At 59.5% G+C, this 16,777-nt stretch overlaps 1 protein-coding gene and 1 pseudogene across 29 annotated transcripts in view; both read right to left on the bottom strand.

Annotated features, from left to right (window-relative positions):
• The window catches only part of ABLIM2 (actin binding LIM protein family member 2), a 96,626-nt gene that overhangs the window by 51,464 nt on the left and 28,385 nt on the right, over window positions 1-16,777 (bottom strand). For all 28 annotated transcript variants that reach the window (XM_081130939.1, XM_081130937.1, XM_081130946.1 and 25 more), the window contains exons 3-6: window positions 13,439-13,622; window positions 8,638-8,756; window positions 7,234-7,360; window positions 5,004-5,097 (exon numbers count right to left, since the gene is read on the bottom strand). In XM_081130939.1, coding sequence (XP_080987065.1) covers window positions 5,004-5,097; window positions 7,234-7,360; window positions 8,638-8,756; window positions 13,439-13,622 — 524 coding nt within the window. The remainder of the gene's footprint in view (window positions 1-5,003; window positions 5,098-7,233; window positions 7,361-8,637; window positions 8,757-13,438; window positions 13,623-16,777) is intronic.
• On the bottom strand, window positions 10,242-10,477 carry LOC308554219 (mitochondrial import inner membrane translocase subunit Tim8 B pseudogene; annotated as a pseudogene). Its single transcript has one exon. The product of its transcript is annotated as a mitochondrial import inner membrane translocase subunit Tim8 B pseudogene (transcript).

Raw genomic sequence — 16,777 nt, 5'->3', positions numbered from 1 at the left:
GGAAGGATCTGTAAGGTGAGCGGTGGACGCAGGGAGGCAGGGAGGCATTAGTGGTCCCAGGGAGACCCTGGCTTCTGGGTACCGTGGGGACAGGCCGGCTGCAGGAGGCAGGTGGGCTCAGACCGCGGCACCTCCTGGATCGGGGGGGGGGGGGGGGGGGGCGGCTGCGCAGACAGCACCCCATCCTCGGGCCGCCTCCTCCCCCTGCGGGGAGCCTTGCAGCTAATACCACCGAGAACAAGATCCAGAAGGAGTGACAGCGGGTCTGGGCCAAGGACGCCCCTCGCTCAGCCCCTCCCCCGTCCAGTGCCGGTCTCGCCGGTCCGGTCGGGCTGCCCTGCTGGCCCGGGGTTCACCCGGCACCTCCCCGCTCTCCCCGGGGGACGGAGGGCTCCATCCCAGGAGCCGGCAGCACGGTCCCAGGGCTGCCCCAGGTCCCCCCCCGCCCACCGGCCCCAGCCGTCAGCCCCTCCTGGGTCCCTGAAGGACCCCAAGGCGCCTCCACCTGCCCCCAGCAGGGATCGGGCTCATCGACAGATCCCACCAGCACAGGATGCCACCTGTCCCCGAGAGACTGAGGGGAGGGGGGAGAGCCCCGCAGCCGCCCCTGATTGCATTTCACTGGCGGGCGGGCGCCGCGGGGGCCCAGCCTCAGGATGGCTCGGTGCCCACCCCACACAGACCAGACGGACACAGACTGAGGGCTCCTGCTGGCAGCAAGGATGGGCCTGGGCTGCTCTCCCACTCTGGCTCCACAGACAGGAAAGCTCTGGGTGACAACAAGCATCTTGGGGGCAAAAATGGGAGATGGGGGGGCAATGGGTCCCTGTGGGGGGTCTCATACCTGGCTGATCTGTCCCTGCTCCCTGAAGCCCACCCACCTGCAGCCCAGCATGGGGCCTAGGGCCCCCCCACCAGCCCTCGGGAGCGACTGGCCAGGCTTCCTACCTGCACGGGGTCCTGGCACCAAAGCCCAGTCGGATCGCCGGCCCAACGGCCCCTCGCCAGGGCTCGCTCCTGGGCAAGCTGGCTGGGCAGGCAGTGTGGCCGTGAGGGTGGCCGCCCTCACCCTGCAGCCTGGGGTCTGGATCCTTTGCCTTCTCTTTCAGATCCCGCCACCTGCCCCCCCCAAGAGCCCACTGGCCACCCCGCCAGGCACCGGCAGGCTCCGGGCCAGGCTCAGGTGGTGCCACGGTGGCGTCTGCTCCCCTTCTGCAGAGCCGGGCTCGTCTCCGCCCTCGCTGCCTCTCCGGGAGGATGCTCAGAGCTTTGCAGAGCCCGCCGACTCCGCCAGCCCGGCTCCGGCAGAGGCGAAAACAAAAGCATCAATCTTCCCGGGAGGCCCTTCATCCTCACAGCAGACCAGGAGGAAAAGCCCAAACCTGCTTTTCCCAGCTCCTCACATGAAGCCAGTCCTTCCTGCTGAGCCAGAGCGTGCCAGAGGGGCCCGGGCACCCGCCCCACACCCCGACTCCGTGCTTGGCCCAGCATTAAATATCAGGACGCGTACTCTGCAGATGGGGTCACCTTCCCCCTTGCCCTCCCGATCCATAGAGGGGAAGCCTGCTGATTGCCCCAACCCCCATCAGTTACCACGGGGCCAGCACTGAGCTGGGGACAGTTCACAGGCCATGTCCCTGAGACCCTGAGGACGTTAGTGAGGCTTCCACTGACGAGTGTAGCACCTGCTGGGGCCCCGAGAGGCAGGCAGGGAGCAGGGTCTGGTCAGGTCTGTCACTCCCAGGATGCAGGGGCATTGCCCCCAGTTGTCAGGAAGGGGCCAGGCCAGGTGCACACACCTGCAGCACCAACAGCTCAGCTCCTCTGAGCCCAAGACGCACCCCACTTCGGGCTGTCAGGTATCACAACACATGATGCTGAGACTGAAACGCGAACAACATCTCTGCACTGGAAGAGGCCAGGGGGGTGTAGAACGGGCACCAGGAGCCCAGGCAGCCTGGGTTTAAGTCCAGCCAGGTGCTCAGGGGTGGTTGATGGCCCAGCACAGGCTCTCCCTGTGGGTGAAGTCCAGGCAGATGCCAAATGCCAGGTGTGTGGCAGGAGGTGGCACTGCTCACTCTCTGAGAGGACCAGGGGAGGGAGGACCACAGCTGTACGCACGGGTAAGGAGGGGTCTTTCCTGAATATGGTGCTGACCAGGTAGAGCCCTTGAGCCACCTGCATTTCCCAGGAGGAGAAGACCAAGGACAAAGGTGAGTCAGCCAGGCTTCAGGGAGGAGAGGCTGGGCACGGAGGCCCTGAGGGCAGGGAGGGGCTGGTGAGGGGCGTCCCAGGTTCAGGCCCTAATGCCCGGTGTGCAGGAGATCACGGCCCAGGGTGCTCAGGAGAGAGGCTGGTGGCTGAGGGGCCAGAGGACGGCCACCATGTGGGACCCCCTGGCTGCGAAGGGAGGCGAGAGACTTCCTGTGAGGTTGTGGGGTTTTGTTTCTCAATGGGGGTGTTGAGCGACTTAAAAAGCCTTTTGGAGAGAGGTGTGTGCCCGAGAGAGGGAAGGAAATGGCAGGGGCCTGAGCACAGGTGGGGGCCGTGGGAGCAGGGACAGCGCAGAAGGCCCACGAGGGTAGGGTAGTGATGGGGAGCTCACAGACTGCGAGCCCAGGACACTCCTGAGTGCATCTGACGCCTTCCCTCCGTCAGGTGGAAGACAAGGTCATCGTGGGGAGGGGAGCACCCCAGGAGAGAGCACGGGTGTGGAGCGGTGTTGGGGAGCAGAGAGAAACAGGGTTTGTGCCGCAGGGCTCCTCCAGAGCTCTGGGGGCCGTTGCGGGGTGGGCGGGCTCCACAGGGCTGGGTTTGACCAGGGCCACCTGGAGAGAGGAGGGGCCAGGTGAGATGTCACAGCGGGTGCCAGGAGAGGATGCATCACTGGTCCACATTCAGAGGACGTGGGCATAAATGTCAGGCACGATCGTGACCCAGGGAAACAAATACAAGACCAAATGTCACCAGCCTCACCCTGTGACCGGCTCGCACAAATCAGGCAGAACGCACGGAGGCCCCGAGGTGTCGGCAGGCGGGGTTCACGAATGTGACCGAAACACTAGAAATGCGATCGGCTGAAACGACCAAAGGCCCGGCCTCACTGGGAATGGAGGGGGCAGGTTAACTCGCGGTCCAGCGCCGTCACCTACAAACCGGCTCTGACTCCGTCAAGACCGCATCCCTCGGGAGACGGGGAATGTCACACTCTGCTGATAAGACCGTAAATTGGGATAATTGTTCCGGAAATCAATTTACACCTATCGAGAATCCTTTGCAAGTTCATGGCGGTTGACTCAGCATGTACGGCTGTGAACCGACCTTAACAAGGAGGAGAAATGTAATAACGCAAGACGCTCGCCTCGGTGCTGCTTCTCGCAGCAAAAACTGGAGGGTGGTGCCGTCCAACCACAGATGGTTTCTCGCCCTCTCTCTCTTCCCCCCTTCCTCTCTCTCTCTAAAAATCAGTAAAAACATACCCTCAGGTGGGGATCAAGGGTGGGGGGGAGAGATTCTGGGATCAGTTCCTCAACCCACAGCAAACACGCCCATCTCCGAGCCAGCAAGAATTCTTTAGGATGCTCGAGGGAAAACAGAAGAGGGGCCAGGTTACTGCCCTGGAGGAGAAGACGTGACACGGCGCCGACCCTAACGCTCAACCCGGGGGCTTACTGCGCAAACAGGCCACAGCCCAGCGAAATCTTGGCGAAGGCGGGTCCCCTTCGAGGAACAGCACTGAGCACGAAGCTAAAGCAGACCCTTCTGGGCCACACGCCCCATCAAATTACGAGCTTCCGAACGGACTTGCAAAGGAGCGGAGCTACCAACACACAAGAACTGCTGTCGAAGTCTCTCTGCTGCTGCTGCTTAAAACCTGTGACAACTTCTCACGTCTCTTGGGTCCGGGTATGGAGCCAAGTTCTGTGATTTCACCCTAAAGACACGGTTGGCTGTACGGAGGCTCCTAAACCTCTTTTCTGTAAGGGGAGCAGAGGCGAACTCAGGCCCCAGGCTTCTATTCTAGGCCGAGCCGCTTCTCGGCACCTCCCTCCCGCCCCCTGCGTCTCCCCCCAGCACCCACAGCCTCGCTTCTCGCTGGGATGCTGCGTTTGGAGGTGGGATGGTTCCCACGCAGCCTGTTTCTCTGCTGAGAAACTCTCCTGGGTGACCTGCCTCCTGGAGGCGCCCCGGGCGCGCGCAGGAGGCCGCTTCACCCACCGGGCATCTGATCGAGGGTGAAGCTCGCCACCTTGGCTTCGCTCGGATGCAGCCGGAAGTCTGTTCACAATCATTTCCAGTCCCTCTTACCTACTTTTTTGGTCTAAGAAAATAAACACCTGACTGTTTGTTTTTTTTTATGTAAAAATAAAAATACCCATGATATGAAAAACAAAAGCACGGGACCCTGTTACAAAGGAAAGGTGAGTTGAAAAAAAATCAGGATGTAATGTACAAATGGTCTGGTGTCCGCTGTGATTACACACAGAGGGAAACACCGGAAGGAAACGGGTTCCCAGCCCAGCAACGAGAACGGCGTGGATGGCGTGGATGGCAAGGATGGCGAGGATGGCGGGGATGGCGGGGATGGCGGGGATGGCGGGGATGGCGGGGATGGCGGGGATGGCGGGGATGGCGGGGATGGCGAGGATGGCGGGGATGGCGAGGATGGCAGGGATGGCAGGGATGGCGGGGATGGCGGGGATGGCGGGGATGGCGGGGATGGCGGGGATGGCGGGGATGGCGGGGATGGCGAGGATGGCGGGGATGGCGGGGATGGCGGGGATGGCGTTCCTGGTGACTGTGCCCTGGTCTGAGCTTCGCCTGTCATCGCATCCACCCTCAGAGGCGGCCCGGGGGGGTCGGGGCTCACTCCCAGGCGTCCCCCGCCACAGCCGGGAGGACAGAATCTCTAGGTACAGATTCTGGCACAAACACATCCCGTTGAGGACCCTTCGACCCTCACGGGCAGGTAGAACCCAGTGCCCACCGGGAGCAGGACTTACCTCCAGCACGTGCCCCGTGATGTACTTCTCGCAGCCGTCACAGCGGATGCCGAACTTGGCGTGGTAGTCGGCCTCGCAGTAGGGCAGCCCGTCCCTGCAACGAGCCGGGCGGTCAGGACGGGCGGGGTCACCCCAGCACCCCCACGACCTGACAACCCTCGCCCAGGAGAGGGCCCGTGTGGAAGGGGGACACGCCCACTCCCTCCCCCTCCACGTAACAGGACCACCCTCAGTGTTTCACAGGAGTGAGCGCGGCCTCCTCTGTCACCACACCAGCCCCACGAGGACGGTCCCATTTCGCCGATGGAGAAACCGAGGTGCACAGGGCTGGGGGCCACGTGCCCAGCAGCTGATTTGGTGGGTGGGAGGGAAACGCACGGCCCGGGTGGAGCGGGGGAAGCCTTGGCTGCACAGGAAGGAGAGGGGGCCGCAGGGGATGGGCCACCCACCCCCCACGCGCCGATGGACAGCGTGCCTGCTCCACGCCAGGCGCCGGTGGAGGCGGCGGGGAACTAATGACGAATGACATCATTTGGGGCACTGCCCCTAGGTACCTGGGTGGCCTGGGGTAAGTTGCTTAAACCCGGAGCCCCCGCTGAGGGAGCCGTGAGAAAAACAGCCCGTGTGCGGGCTGTGGGCAGGAAGATCATGCAGGCACAGCGCCTGCGCCTGCCCCACCAGGAGCTCCTTTAAAGGCGGCTGCAGTTATAATTACAATCAACCTTCTCTAGGTCACGTGGTGCCTGCAGGGGGGCGAGCCCCGGGCCGCGGGGGCCACCTCTGCCCGAGCAGCCTCCCGGAGGGGAAGCCCCGCGTGCACAGGACCGGGCGACGTCACCGGGGCCTGCGGGGCCCCTTTCACACGCCGCTGACCTCGGGGCCCCCGTTTTCCCCCACGAAGGGGTGTAGGTATGTGCAGCAACCCCGGAGGTTCAAAGATATCGTCTCCATGGCAACACCAACGCGCCCTCCTCCTCGATTCTGGGACAGTCTGGAGGCTGCTAAGTAACGGAGCAGAGTGTGGGCCCGCGGCCGCGTGGGCCGCTGCGGCGTCCTGGGGGCTGGGCGGCTCCCTGCGCTCTAGCGCTCTGTCCACCAGGCTGCCCCCCGAGCCATCCCTCCCGTTACTGTGACAAGGGCCGCAGGGCTCGGGGCTCGGACCGCCCAGCCTGAGGCAGCCCGCACAGAGGGACGTCCACAGGCAACGTTTTATTTCCACATCATAAAGATACACGCAGTCGAGAGAAAGGACTCAGAGAGGCCCGGCATAACCCTCCTGCAAATTAGAGTATCGGGTCACCTGGGAAACGGACGCGGGTCCAGCCAGCAACCTGCTCGGGTTCCCCGTGTGACACGCACTCGCGCGCGCGTGTGTGAGCACGTGCATGCGTGTGCGTGTGCGTTTCATTCCATGCCGTTTCATCACAGGGCTTTCTTTTAACCCGATCAGTTCCTGGGCCAGTTCTGTTCTCCCGGGGCACTGGAACCAGCACGTTCCACGAATGTGGCCTAGAGCGCCCGCACTGGGCCCGCTCTGAGCCTGAGAGACTGTTGGCTGCACCCTTCACTCCTCCTCCCCCTGGGCTGTCTGGGGCTCACCCTCTCTGTGCCCTGAGCTCTGGGGTTGAAATGCACACCCTTGGCAAACCAGGTGCCCTACGTGGGGCCAGGGTCTCCCAGAAGGCCCCCACCCCCAAACCAGCCACCACAGCATCCTGACCACACGGTGGGCGCCCCGTGTCAGCCACTGGGAGCTGCCGGGTGGCCTGCACTGAGAATCTGAGCACTGGGCTAAGATGTCACACCCGTGACCAGGCTGGCCAGCCCTCTTCCCCTCCTGTCACTGGCATCACCTACCATCCACTTTGCATTCTGTAGGCGAGCCCAGTGCCGGCTGGGGGTGAAGTCCATGGAAAGGGTGACCCCAGGGATGGGCTCAGGGAGGCGAGGGACAGGGTCAAAGAGAGGGGCATGAATCTGTTTTAATCAGCAAAACAGAGCTGGAGTGTCCGCAGACCGTGTTCGGGAAGCCCGGCTGGCGGGGAGAGGGCACCCGGCTGTGGGGGCAAACAGGCCAGCCAGCCCCAGCCAGGGCTCCCTGTCTAACAGTGGACAGATGGGAGAAAGGCAGGGCCGGCAGCACAGGGGACGCAGGAGGCCCCGGCCCCCGGCCCCCGGCCCCTGGCCCCCGGCCCCCGGCCCCCGGCTCCCGGCGCCCGGCCCCACTCACTTGCTGATGTATTCTGCGTTCAGCTCTTTCCCGCAGGTCCTGCACTTAAAGCAGCCCAAATGCCAGTGCTTGTCCAGAGCCACCAGGGACTGGCCATTCTTGATCTCTGTGCCACAGCCGCCACAACCTGGAAGAAAGAGGAAAACGCAGGTGTCATCGCTGAGGGCTGAGCAGTGTGGGGCGGGGGCCCACCACGGGGGTCTCCGGGCACCTCTGAAGCAGTGAGAGCGGCCCTGGGAATGGACAGGGGTGTGCCTGTGGGACCCTGTTACAGGACGGCGGGGGCAAGTGTGTAGAAAACAAATCACAAAGACCGTTCCTGGGTGGTGAGCGCTGACTGCACGCAGCCCAGGCCAGGAGCTGGGGAGATGGAGGCCCTGCCTGCTGGAGGCTGAGCATCTGGGCCTGGGCGGCAGGCGCATCCTCCGGCGAGAGCCAAGACTGTCCCCAGGACTGCGGCCAGGCTCTGGCCTTCCGACACTATCACACCATTCAAACCCACATGCAACTTCAGAAAGCGGCCGAAAGACAGACTCAGGCTGCGAGACCCAGGGCGCTGAGGGAAGAGAGCTTTCCTCCATCCGCCCGCACAGGCCGACAGGAGCGCGTGGAGATCGGACGTGTGCGTGCGAATGAGTGAGTGGGAAGCACAGTGGGTGGGAGAGATCGACTGGGCAAGGGGCTGGCTCTGGACATCAGTAGGAACCCCTCCTCTGCCCCAGGGCGTGTGGCTGTGGTGCTGGGGCACCACAGCGACCTCACACACAGGGCGGGTTCTGAAAATGCCACTTCTGCAGCGGGATCCTGGCAGGCGCGGGGCCCGGAGCCCTGGGGCCCCTACTCAGTCCCTGCGTCCATCACAACCGCGGAAGAGCCCCCCACGCTGGGAAAGGCCAGCGCCTGCTGGCCCTGCCTCTCTCTCACTCTGCCACACACCCACAGGCCAGCTGGTCCTGCTTTTACAGGAGCAACCTCCTGCTTCTTTGTGCAAGAAGCATGTATTGAGCACCGACAGCATACACACCCTGGCCAGGCTCCTGGGATGTGGAGCCTCTGACCACAAGGGGCCCAGAGTTCAAAGTGTTCTTTTAATAGCTCCCCCAGAGGGCTTCTCTACGGCCTGGAATTAACTGTGGGGAGCTGAGCAAGCCAGAGGGAGAAGGGAGAGGATGAGAAGTAGGCCAGGAGGGCTTCCTGGAGGAGGTGGGCCAGAGCTAGGCCAAAGCAGGATGGTAGGTGGATGTAAAAGCAGGAGTGGCAGACAGGGCAGCGGGCACAACCTGTGCAAAGGCTCAGCAGCAGAAGTGCCCCAGAGATTTCTGTCCTGGTTCCTTCCTTACGTTGCGCCTCCCCCCCCGCACCTCCGGTCAGCACCAGCCCCCCCACCACTCAGTGCCCACTCACTCCAGAGGCCCTGGGATAGGTGCGTGCTGCTCCCCCCGGACGACTTGGGCAGGGAACACTTCTGGCACATGCACTCCTTCCCATTGAAGGTCACTCGGTCCCCAGGCGGAAAGGGCAACCTGCAACAAGAGGACGAATTACAAGCCAGGACCACCTCTGCGCTTCTCTGGTGGGGAGGGGAGCCCCACCCAAGATACACTCCATCACCTCCCCCTGGGACCCCACGGACAGGCACCACGGGCCCAGGACGCAGGATCCCTCCATCCAGGTGCTCCGTGTCCCTGCTGTGTGACCCCAGGCTGTCCCTGACGCCCGCCTCAGTGTCCTCAGGCACACCAGCAGGCCGAATGATAGCGCAGCAGAGAGAGCAGCGAGGCCAGCCCAGGGCCGGGCCCCCGGCACCAACCGGGCAGCCGGCACCACCGGCCCCCTCCACTCCACCCACCGCCTCTGGCCCCCCAGCGGGCTCCGTCCACACGTGTCCCACTCGCGCTGAAGGGCACCTGGGCTCTTTCCAGGTTGGGGCTGGGACAAGAAAAGCAGCTGAGGACACTTGCTGACGGTCTGTCCGTTGGACACGAGCGTTTGTTTCTCTCAGTGAAGCTGGGGAGTGGAAGCACCGGTCATACGCTAACTGTGAGTCTGCGGCAGACTGACTTCCACCGAGGCTGCACCGTTTCGCATTCCCACCAGGAATGTACGAGAGCTCCTCGTGCTTCCAATCCTCGCCAACGCTCGCACTACCCACCTCCGCTTTAGTCATCCCAGCGGTTCTGAAATGGTATTTTTGCCGTAACTCTAACTTGCATTTCCCCTGCTGATGACAAATGATGTTCAGGGTGTTTCCTGTGTCTATCGGTCACTCGTGTACATATATTCCTTTGTGGAGTATCTGTTAAACTCGTTTGCCCATTTTTAAGAGGGTTTTCTCTTTTTTCTGGTCTTCTTATTGACTTGCAGAAGTTCTTTATATGTTTTGGACACCAGTCCTTCATGAGACACTATCTTTCAGCTGACGACTCGCTTTTGCATCTTCTGTACGTCTTTTGACAATTTTCTTCAGCTTGCAAGATTTCCTTTAACTTTGCTGTAGGGGCAGGACTGCTGGCAATAAATTCTGTTGGCTTTTGTGTGTCTGCAAAGCTCTTCACTTTGCCTTCCTATCTTGTGTGACAGTTTTCCGACACTTTTGTTCACTACGTTCTAACATTCACGCAGCATTCAAAGGTTGTTAGTGTGTTCAGTGTTGTGCGACCGTCCCCATAATCAATCCAATGATATTTTTTATCACACACACCCCGCCCCCCCGTAAAAGAACACATACCCTTTACTGGTCTTACTGTTTTAATTTTTTATTTTTTTAAGAGTTGGAGAACTGACATTCATTGAATAACTGTTTTGATTCAATGTGGAATTTCTGAATTCCAGATAAATAAATTTCACTTTTGAACATTTGATTTGTTACTTTTTAGCACCAACAGGCTTGGTAATAGCCTGAAGCTGACCTGACAGTGGGTTGATGACTTTCCCTTACTAGCTGCTTAATAACAAGTCCTTTGCTTCTTCTGTCACTCTCCCAGGGAATGGCCTACTGCCCTCCTTTCGGTACAATCTAGGCAAACCGACCCGTGATGGCAAAAGTAGTATCAGTGAAGCGGTCCACACAGCTAGAGAGACAATTTTCAGTGCGAAGGTCTAGGCGATTCCCTGGCTTCTCCACACATTTATCCCAACATAGCTCCATGAAGTGGTGCACCTGGGCAGTGAACTGCGCCTTCTGCTGTTCGGCCACCACGAAGCACTGCAGCTCCGCTTCGTTGGCCTCTCCCAGCTCCGCCATTGTGCGCGTTGGGCCGGACTTCCAAGCAGCGTGCGCATGTCTCTATCTTTGAAAGTGTTTTTTGGCTGGGTTTAGAATTGTTTGATAGACTTTTTTCTCTCAGCTTTTTAAAGATGCTGTTCTATTGTCTTCCGGCATACATAGTTTCACGTGAGCAGTCTGCAGTCATGCTTTTATTCCATCGTATGTAATTTTTTTTTGTTTTTTCTCTTGTTGCTTTTAAGATTTTCTTCTTATTACTGTCCCTCAGAAATTTGATTATGATACAGTTGGTAGGTTTTTGCTCTGTTTAGTCTGTTTGGGGTTCATTAAGATTCTTGGAACCATGAGTTTAGAGCTTTCGTCAAATTTGGACATTTTTCAGGTTTTATTTCTTCAAATTTTTCCATCTTCTCCCATCCCCTGGGTTTCCCCCTCCAAATCTAGAGGGACAAAGAGAGAGCTATATCCACAGATCACTCATTTCTCTTCATATTTTCAGTCTTTTTCCTTCTCTTTGCTGTAGGTTAATAGTTTGTATAGTTACGTCTTCAAATTCACCAGTCTTTTCCTCTGCAAAACCTAATCTACGGCTAATTCCTTCCAGGGAATTTCTCATTTCAGAAACTGTAATGTTCATTTTGAGAAATTCCATTTGGTTTCTTTTAATATCTTCTGTGACACTCTTACTTGTGTTCATGTTTTCCTTCAAATACCTAAACATATTACAGTAGCTGTTTTAAAGTCCTTGTCAGTGAGTTTCACTGTTGCTCTCCTTCCTGGGTCCATTGCTGTGGGCTGATTTTTCTTCTGGCTTCATGTCACATTTTCATTTCTTTTTACGAATAGTAGTAGTATTTGATTGAATGTTGAACGTTGCCAAGGGCTGGAATTTCTTTTCTTCCTTCAGGGAGTGTTTGACTTTGCTTTGACAGGTGGTTAGCTGGTTTGCGGATCAGCCTGACCTTTTTGAGGGGTTTTTTTCTTGCACTTTGTCAGTGCAGGTTTATAGTAGCCTTTGCCCTAGGGCTCAGTCCCACCGATAAGGCATGGCCCTTCTGATATCCCTACTGTGTGCCTGGATATTCAGCAAAGACTGTCCGCCTGGCCAGACCCAATGCCTCCCAGCCCTGGGGACTGCTTAGCTTACAGCAACCTGGCCATTCTTTGTCTCACCCTGTGAAATTTCCTCTGTGTCTACAGGGCTCTGTGTTAGTCAAAGACTCAACAGCTGTCTGGGGCCCTTGTTCGGTGTAGGGGGGAGGGAGCTGCTCCCAATAGGAAAGTCTCTGGGAGGCACCTGCTCTGTATGCTGCTCTGTCTCTCAGATCACCATCGCCTAACTCACAAAGAATGCTGTGCCCTAGTGGTGCCCCCCTTGGACCGGGCAGCAAGCCGGGCCAGTCACAGGCCTCCAGGCCTTGTCCTTCTCTTAGTCATCAGCTGCTTGGGCCCCAACGTTTGAAAACAGTTGTTTTGTATATTTCGGCCAGTTTTCTAGTTGTTTATAGCGGGTGGGTAGGTCCAGGCTCAGCATGACTAAGTTGCCTGCTATTATCCTTAACACAGAAGACTATCCAGAGGTGATCTTTCAAACCCTCTGTGACTATGTCAACCCTTGTCTCTAAGCGACATGCTCAGAAACCAAACGCTGAGACAGTCCCCAGGGGAGCTCCGACCCACGCACACTGCAGCAACACAGTGGCTCCCGTTAGAAATGTTCCTGTCATTGTTCCTCCCTCTCTCAGCATCCCCTGGCAAAGCTCCTGCCTCTGTCTGGTGCACGTGCCGTAACTACGACAACGCCTTTGGGAACCACACCCAAAAGGTCCCTGTTAAACTGGGTGTGGTGAGACAGAGAGGACAGAGCAGAATAAACTCTGGGGCTTTAACCTTGTTTTCCAGAACTGGAACATTCCTCAGGGAGCAATGTGTCTGTGTCTGTGGAGGGAGGGAGGCTGCCTGCTGATCTCCCTGCTACACCCGGAGGTGCGGGGCCGAGAGGGAAGCCCGTGACCCTGTTGCTGAGGTTCGGGACCTCAGTCTAGCTTCAGCATCTGACACCACACCCCTGCGCTGAGCCAGCAGCCAGACTAGAGGGGAACCAGACCAGCCCCACCCACACGGGGCTCTCATCACCCGCTCCAGGGCACGTTGCTAGAGAAGTTGGGGCCCAGGAGCAAAACACAATGGGGTGGGGGGCTGATCCCAGGGGGAGAGCCTCTGGGAGGCACCTCTGCACTACAGTATCTCTAGGTCTGAACCCTGTGGGGTCGCCGCTGACACGGGCCCAGGTTACCTGCGCCTGGCCCGCGTGGGCACTTAGCAAATGAATGAACAAATGAACTGGAGCTGACTGTGGAGCTCCTCCCAGCCAGCTAAGGAGCTTGGAGGCCTCAGGGGCAGTGTGGACAGTGACAGGCATGGGGAGAGGGGATCCCAGCATGGAGACTGTGGCAGGACCCCTGAGTGGGGACAGTGGCCGGGTGGATTCTGGAGAGGGAGGGACCCTGGAAGATGCCCATGCTTGGGGCTCATGTGCCTGGTGGGTTGGGTGGTGGTGCCACCCACAGATCAGATACCCAGGGAGTGAGAGGCAGGGTGGGTGAGGGACATGCCAGGAGCGCCGAGGAGCGGCAGCAGGGGGCAGGAGGGGCTGAAGCGGGTGCCCACACGGGAGATGAAATGTGCGGCAGAGGAGAACCAGGAGAGGAGCGGCCACGGGCGCGGGGGCGAGGAGGGGCTGTGAGGGAGCAGCCTCCGGGCCGCTGGCCTGTGCGCCCCCAGGAAGGAGGGCAGGTCCCGCGTTACAGCCAAGTGGGGTGACTGCGGGGTCTGGGCTGGGAGAGGGTGTGCTCCGGGGGGTCCACCTGCTGTCCCTTGGCCCGGCCCTGCCTTCCTCTGTAGCCGGGACCCGCGGGGGGAGCAGGGAGGCAGGCGGGCGGCCGCCCGGGGCAGGCGTGGAGCCGGGGCCTCACTCACCGGCAGACGGCGCACACGAAGCAGTCGGGGTGGTAGGTCTTGCCCAGCGCCGACACCACCTCGCCCTCGATGAACTGGTCGCAGCTGAAGCAGCGGGTGCCGTAGAGCCTCTGGTAGTCCAGCGTGCAGATGTACTCGCCCTGGCGCACGAAGAAGCCGCCCTCCGCCAGGTCGCAGCCGCACACTGCGGGGAGGGCACGGGGCCGGGGTCGGGGGCGGGATCCTCTCCCAGGTCCCACGGCCCCGTGGACCCACCACATACAGCCGCCCCCTCCCCCGACGCGGGCTCTCGTGGTTCACGGAGAAACCTGGGGGGGGGGGGGTCCGGGCACAGGCTTCAGCTCGGCCCCTCAGCCTGGACTGAGTGGACTTCCCTGTGGAAGCCTCCAGAAAGGGGCACTGACCTGGGAGGACACCAGGCCGTGCTGAGGGGCCACCAGCCTCCCTCCTTCACTCTGGGACCCCACCAGGGTGAAGCGCTGATGCCCCAGCCGCTCTGCTGATCCAGGCTCCCGTCCCCAGCACGGAACAGAATGGATCAGAAAGGCGCCTACCCCACCTGGGCTCTGTCTGGGTGGGGAGATCCCGCGTGGCAGACGACGGGTGAATCCCTGTGGTCAGCCCCCTAGGCTGCTGTGAGGCTTCCCCACCCTCCCCCCTCCTCCCACCCTGTGGATAAGGCCAGACCCCTGCAGCAGGGAACAAGGCCGGGACACTTGACCATGAATCTTTTTGTCCCCTGACCCCTAACACAGACCTCCTGCCCCAGGAAGCTGCATTGCAATGCCTCCTGGAGGGGCTGGGGCTACTCTGCCAGGGGGAGAACAGGGCACCTGCCCGTGGGACAGCCAGCCACTCAGCCACCCGGATACCTGAGCCTTTACCCCACACATGCCCTCTCCTGAGCCAGGGGCACCTGGGAGCCAGGCAGGGTTTCAGAGGGAGCACCCTGCCCGGCCCCACCCGGCCCTACTGGAGGCGCCCAGAACACCAGGCAGCCCTAGCACCTCGGCCGGGCCAGCCCCGGGTCCTCAGGGGTCACAGCCTCCCGAGTCCTGAAAAGCCACGTAGCCCGCGTATGTTTCTGAACCGACGCCTAAAGGTTTCCACCAAGACAGTGACTGACGGTGAAGAATGTCGTTGCTGAGAATTCTCAGCCCCGGCGTCTTTGAATTTCAGCACATCTGTGGAGTGACATCCACTCACAAAACCACCTCCAGGCTCTGGGCAAGAGCAGAAGTTTCACGGCATCCCCTTCGCGGGGAGAGACTGCGCCCACCCAGGCCTGTACGCACATGGTGCATTTTATGTATTTTTTAAAATATGTTTTTATTGATTTTTAGAGAGACAGGAAGGGAGACGGATGGAGAGAGAGAAACATCGATGATGAGAGTCATCAAGCGGCTGCCTCCTGCATGCCCCCGACTGGGGATCGAGCCCGCAACCCGGGCATGTGCCCTGACCGGGAATCGAACCGTAACATAGGTCGGCGAGCAACCACTGAATCACACTGGCCAGGCACGTCATGTATTTTAAAGACTGAACCCGCCCATTGGCTTCTCTGTAACCGGTTGCACTGCCACCGATGGGACCGTGGGGGCCACATTCACTGAGGTCAGGGCGGACAGTTGAGCCCAGACCCCTGCCTGCCACAATGGAAGTCCAAGTTCATTAATAATTTTAAAAATCCTAATCAAGCCCTAGCCAGTTTGGCTGAGCGGTTAGGGCGTCAGCCCATGGGTTCGAGTCAGGTCAAGGGCATGTTGTGCCTCCGCTGCAGGTTCAATCCCCAGCCCCGGTCAGGGCGCATGTGGGAGGCAACCAATGGATGTGTCTCTCTCACATAGATGTTTCTCTCTCTCTTTCTCTCTGAAAAGCAATGGAAAAAATATCCTCAGGTAATTAAAAAAAACAACAACAACCCCAATCAAGACGATACATTGTGATTACATTGTATCTTGCCTATGGGATCAGCCGAGACGAGCGGGTCCTGGAGCAGCTGTGGGTGACCCTGAGTATCCATCCTTGGCATTCGCTGTGGTCACTTATGAGAAATGGCCAGGAGGGGAGGGCCGTGGTGGGAAGGCCCTTCCCGGAATTCCATTTGGCACTGACCCTAAAGAATGTGAAAACCTCTCCCACCCTCTGACCCAGCGATCTCGCTCCTGGAGGAAATGACTGGGCGTATACACCCGAGGACGGTTTGTCCCCGGTGCTCGCTGCAGCATCACAAACAGGTCCCGTGGTACATGAACGCTGGGCTCCAAAGACAGGCAGCCTGGCTGTGAGTCCTCCCTCCTGCTCCCCCAGCTGTGTGACCTGGGGCAAGTCACTTAACCTCTCTGAACCCCAGAGTCCTCGTTTGTAAAATAGGCATGCTGTCGGAAGAAATCAGAGATGAGGCCTGGGGAACCGATCAGCTGGTGTCCAGCTGGGATCGATATAAATATCGGAGAGCAGAGGTATGGCCGAGTCCACGTGGGTCTCGCATTTAGAGAAATTCAGGCAGGTGTGCAAACGGGTGGTGAGGAGCTATGTGGTGGGGAGCAAGCTCCTCCATCCCTGAAGTGAATGATTCAGGCCACGGATGTGTGTGTACAGCGTGTCTTCACATGTAAAAGGCGGGTGCCCAGGCCAGCTCCAGGGCTGCGGCCCCGAATGCCGAGGGCAGTCCCGGGACGGTTGGGTGCGTCTGTGTTGGTGGTGGGAGGACATTACGGCACAGAGCAGAGGACGCAAGGGCTTTGTGCGCTGAGGGGAGCGAGCTGGCCGGGCCGGTGTGGTCTTGCTGCCCGGGTCCACCCTGACCTCAGCCTCGGCCTCTCCACCTGGAATAACAGGCCGCGTCATCGGGGAGTCCCTCCCGCCGTGACTTCCCGCAGCCCTGCCTGGCGATCCCCGTTCCCGGTGCCCCTGCGTGGGCCAGGCTGCGGAACGGCCTGGACCTGTGCCCCGGCCGGGGTGACGCGCTTCTGTCTGGAAGCCCTCACTGGGTCTCCCACGAAGGCCCATTTTTGTTGTTAACACTCAGCCCAAAAATATTTTTTTCCATTGACAGCCCTGCTCTCTGCAGGGAGGTAAATGGTGCTCCCAGCACCGTCAACAGGATTTCTTTAAAACTGCAAACTCCATGGGCTTGGAGACCGTGCCGGATTGATCTGTCCACCCCTTCCCCCAAATGCTATTGTTCAGATATTTTTAGGAAACTAAATGCAAATACACGTGACCCATTCGTGCTCAAGGGAAGTGTGTTAACCTTAGCTCAGGAAAGGGGGGAAGCAGGCGGGAGGTTCGCAGAGGAGGCCGGCTCAGATGGCGGGGCTCCTCATGATGTTCAGT

The sequence above is a fragment of the Miniopterus schreibersii genome (assembly GCF_964146895.1).
Source record: "Miniopterus schreibersii genome assembly, chromosome: 1".
Taxonomy (NCBI): Eukaryota; Metazoa; Chordata; class Mammalia; order Chiroptera; family Miniopteridae; genus Miniopterus; species Miniopterus schreibersii.
This window is presented reverse-complemented; position numbering and strand designations above follow the sequence as displayed.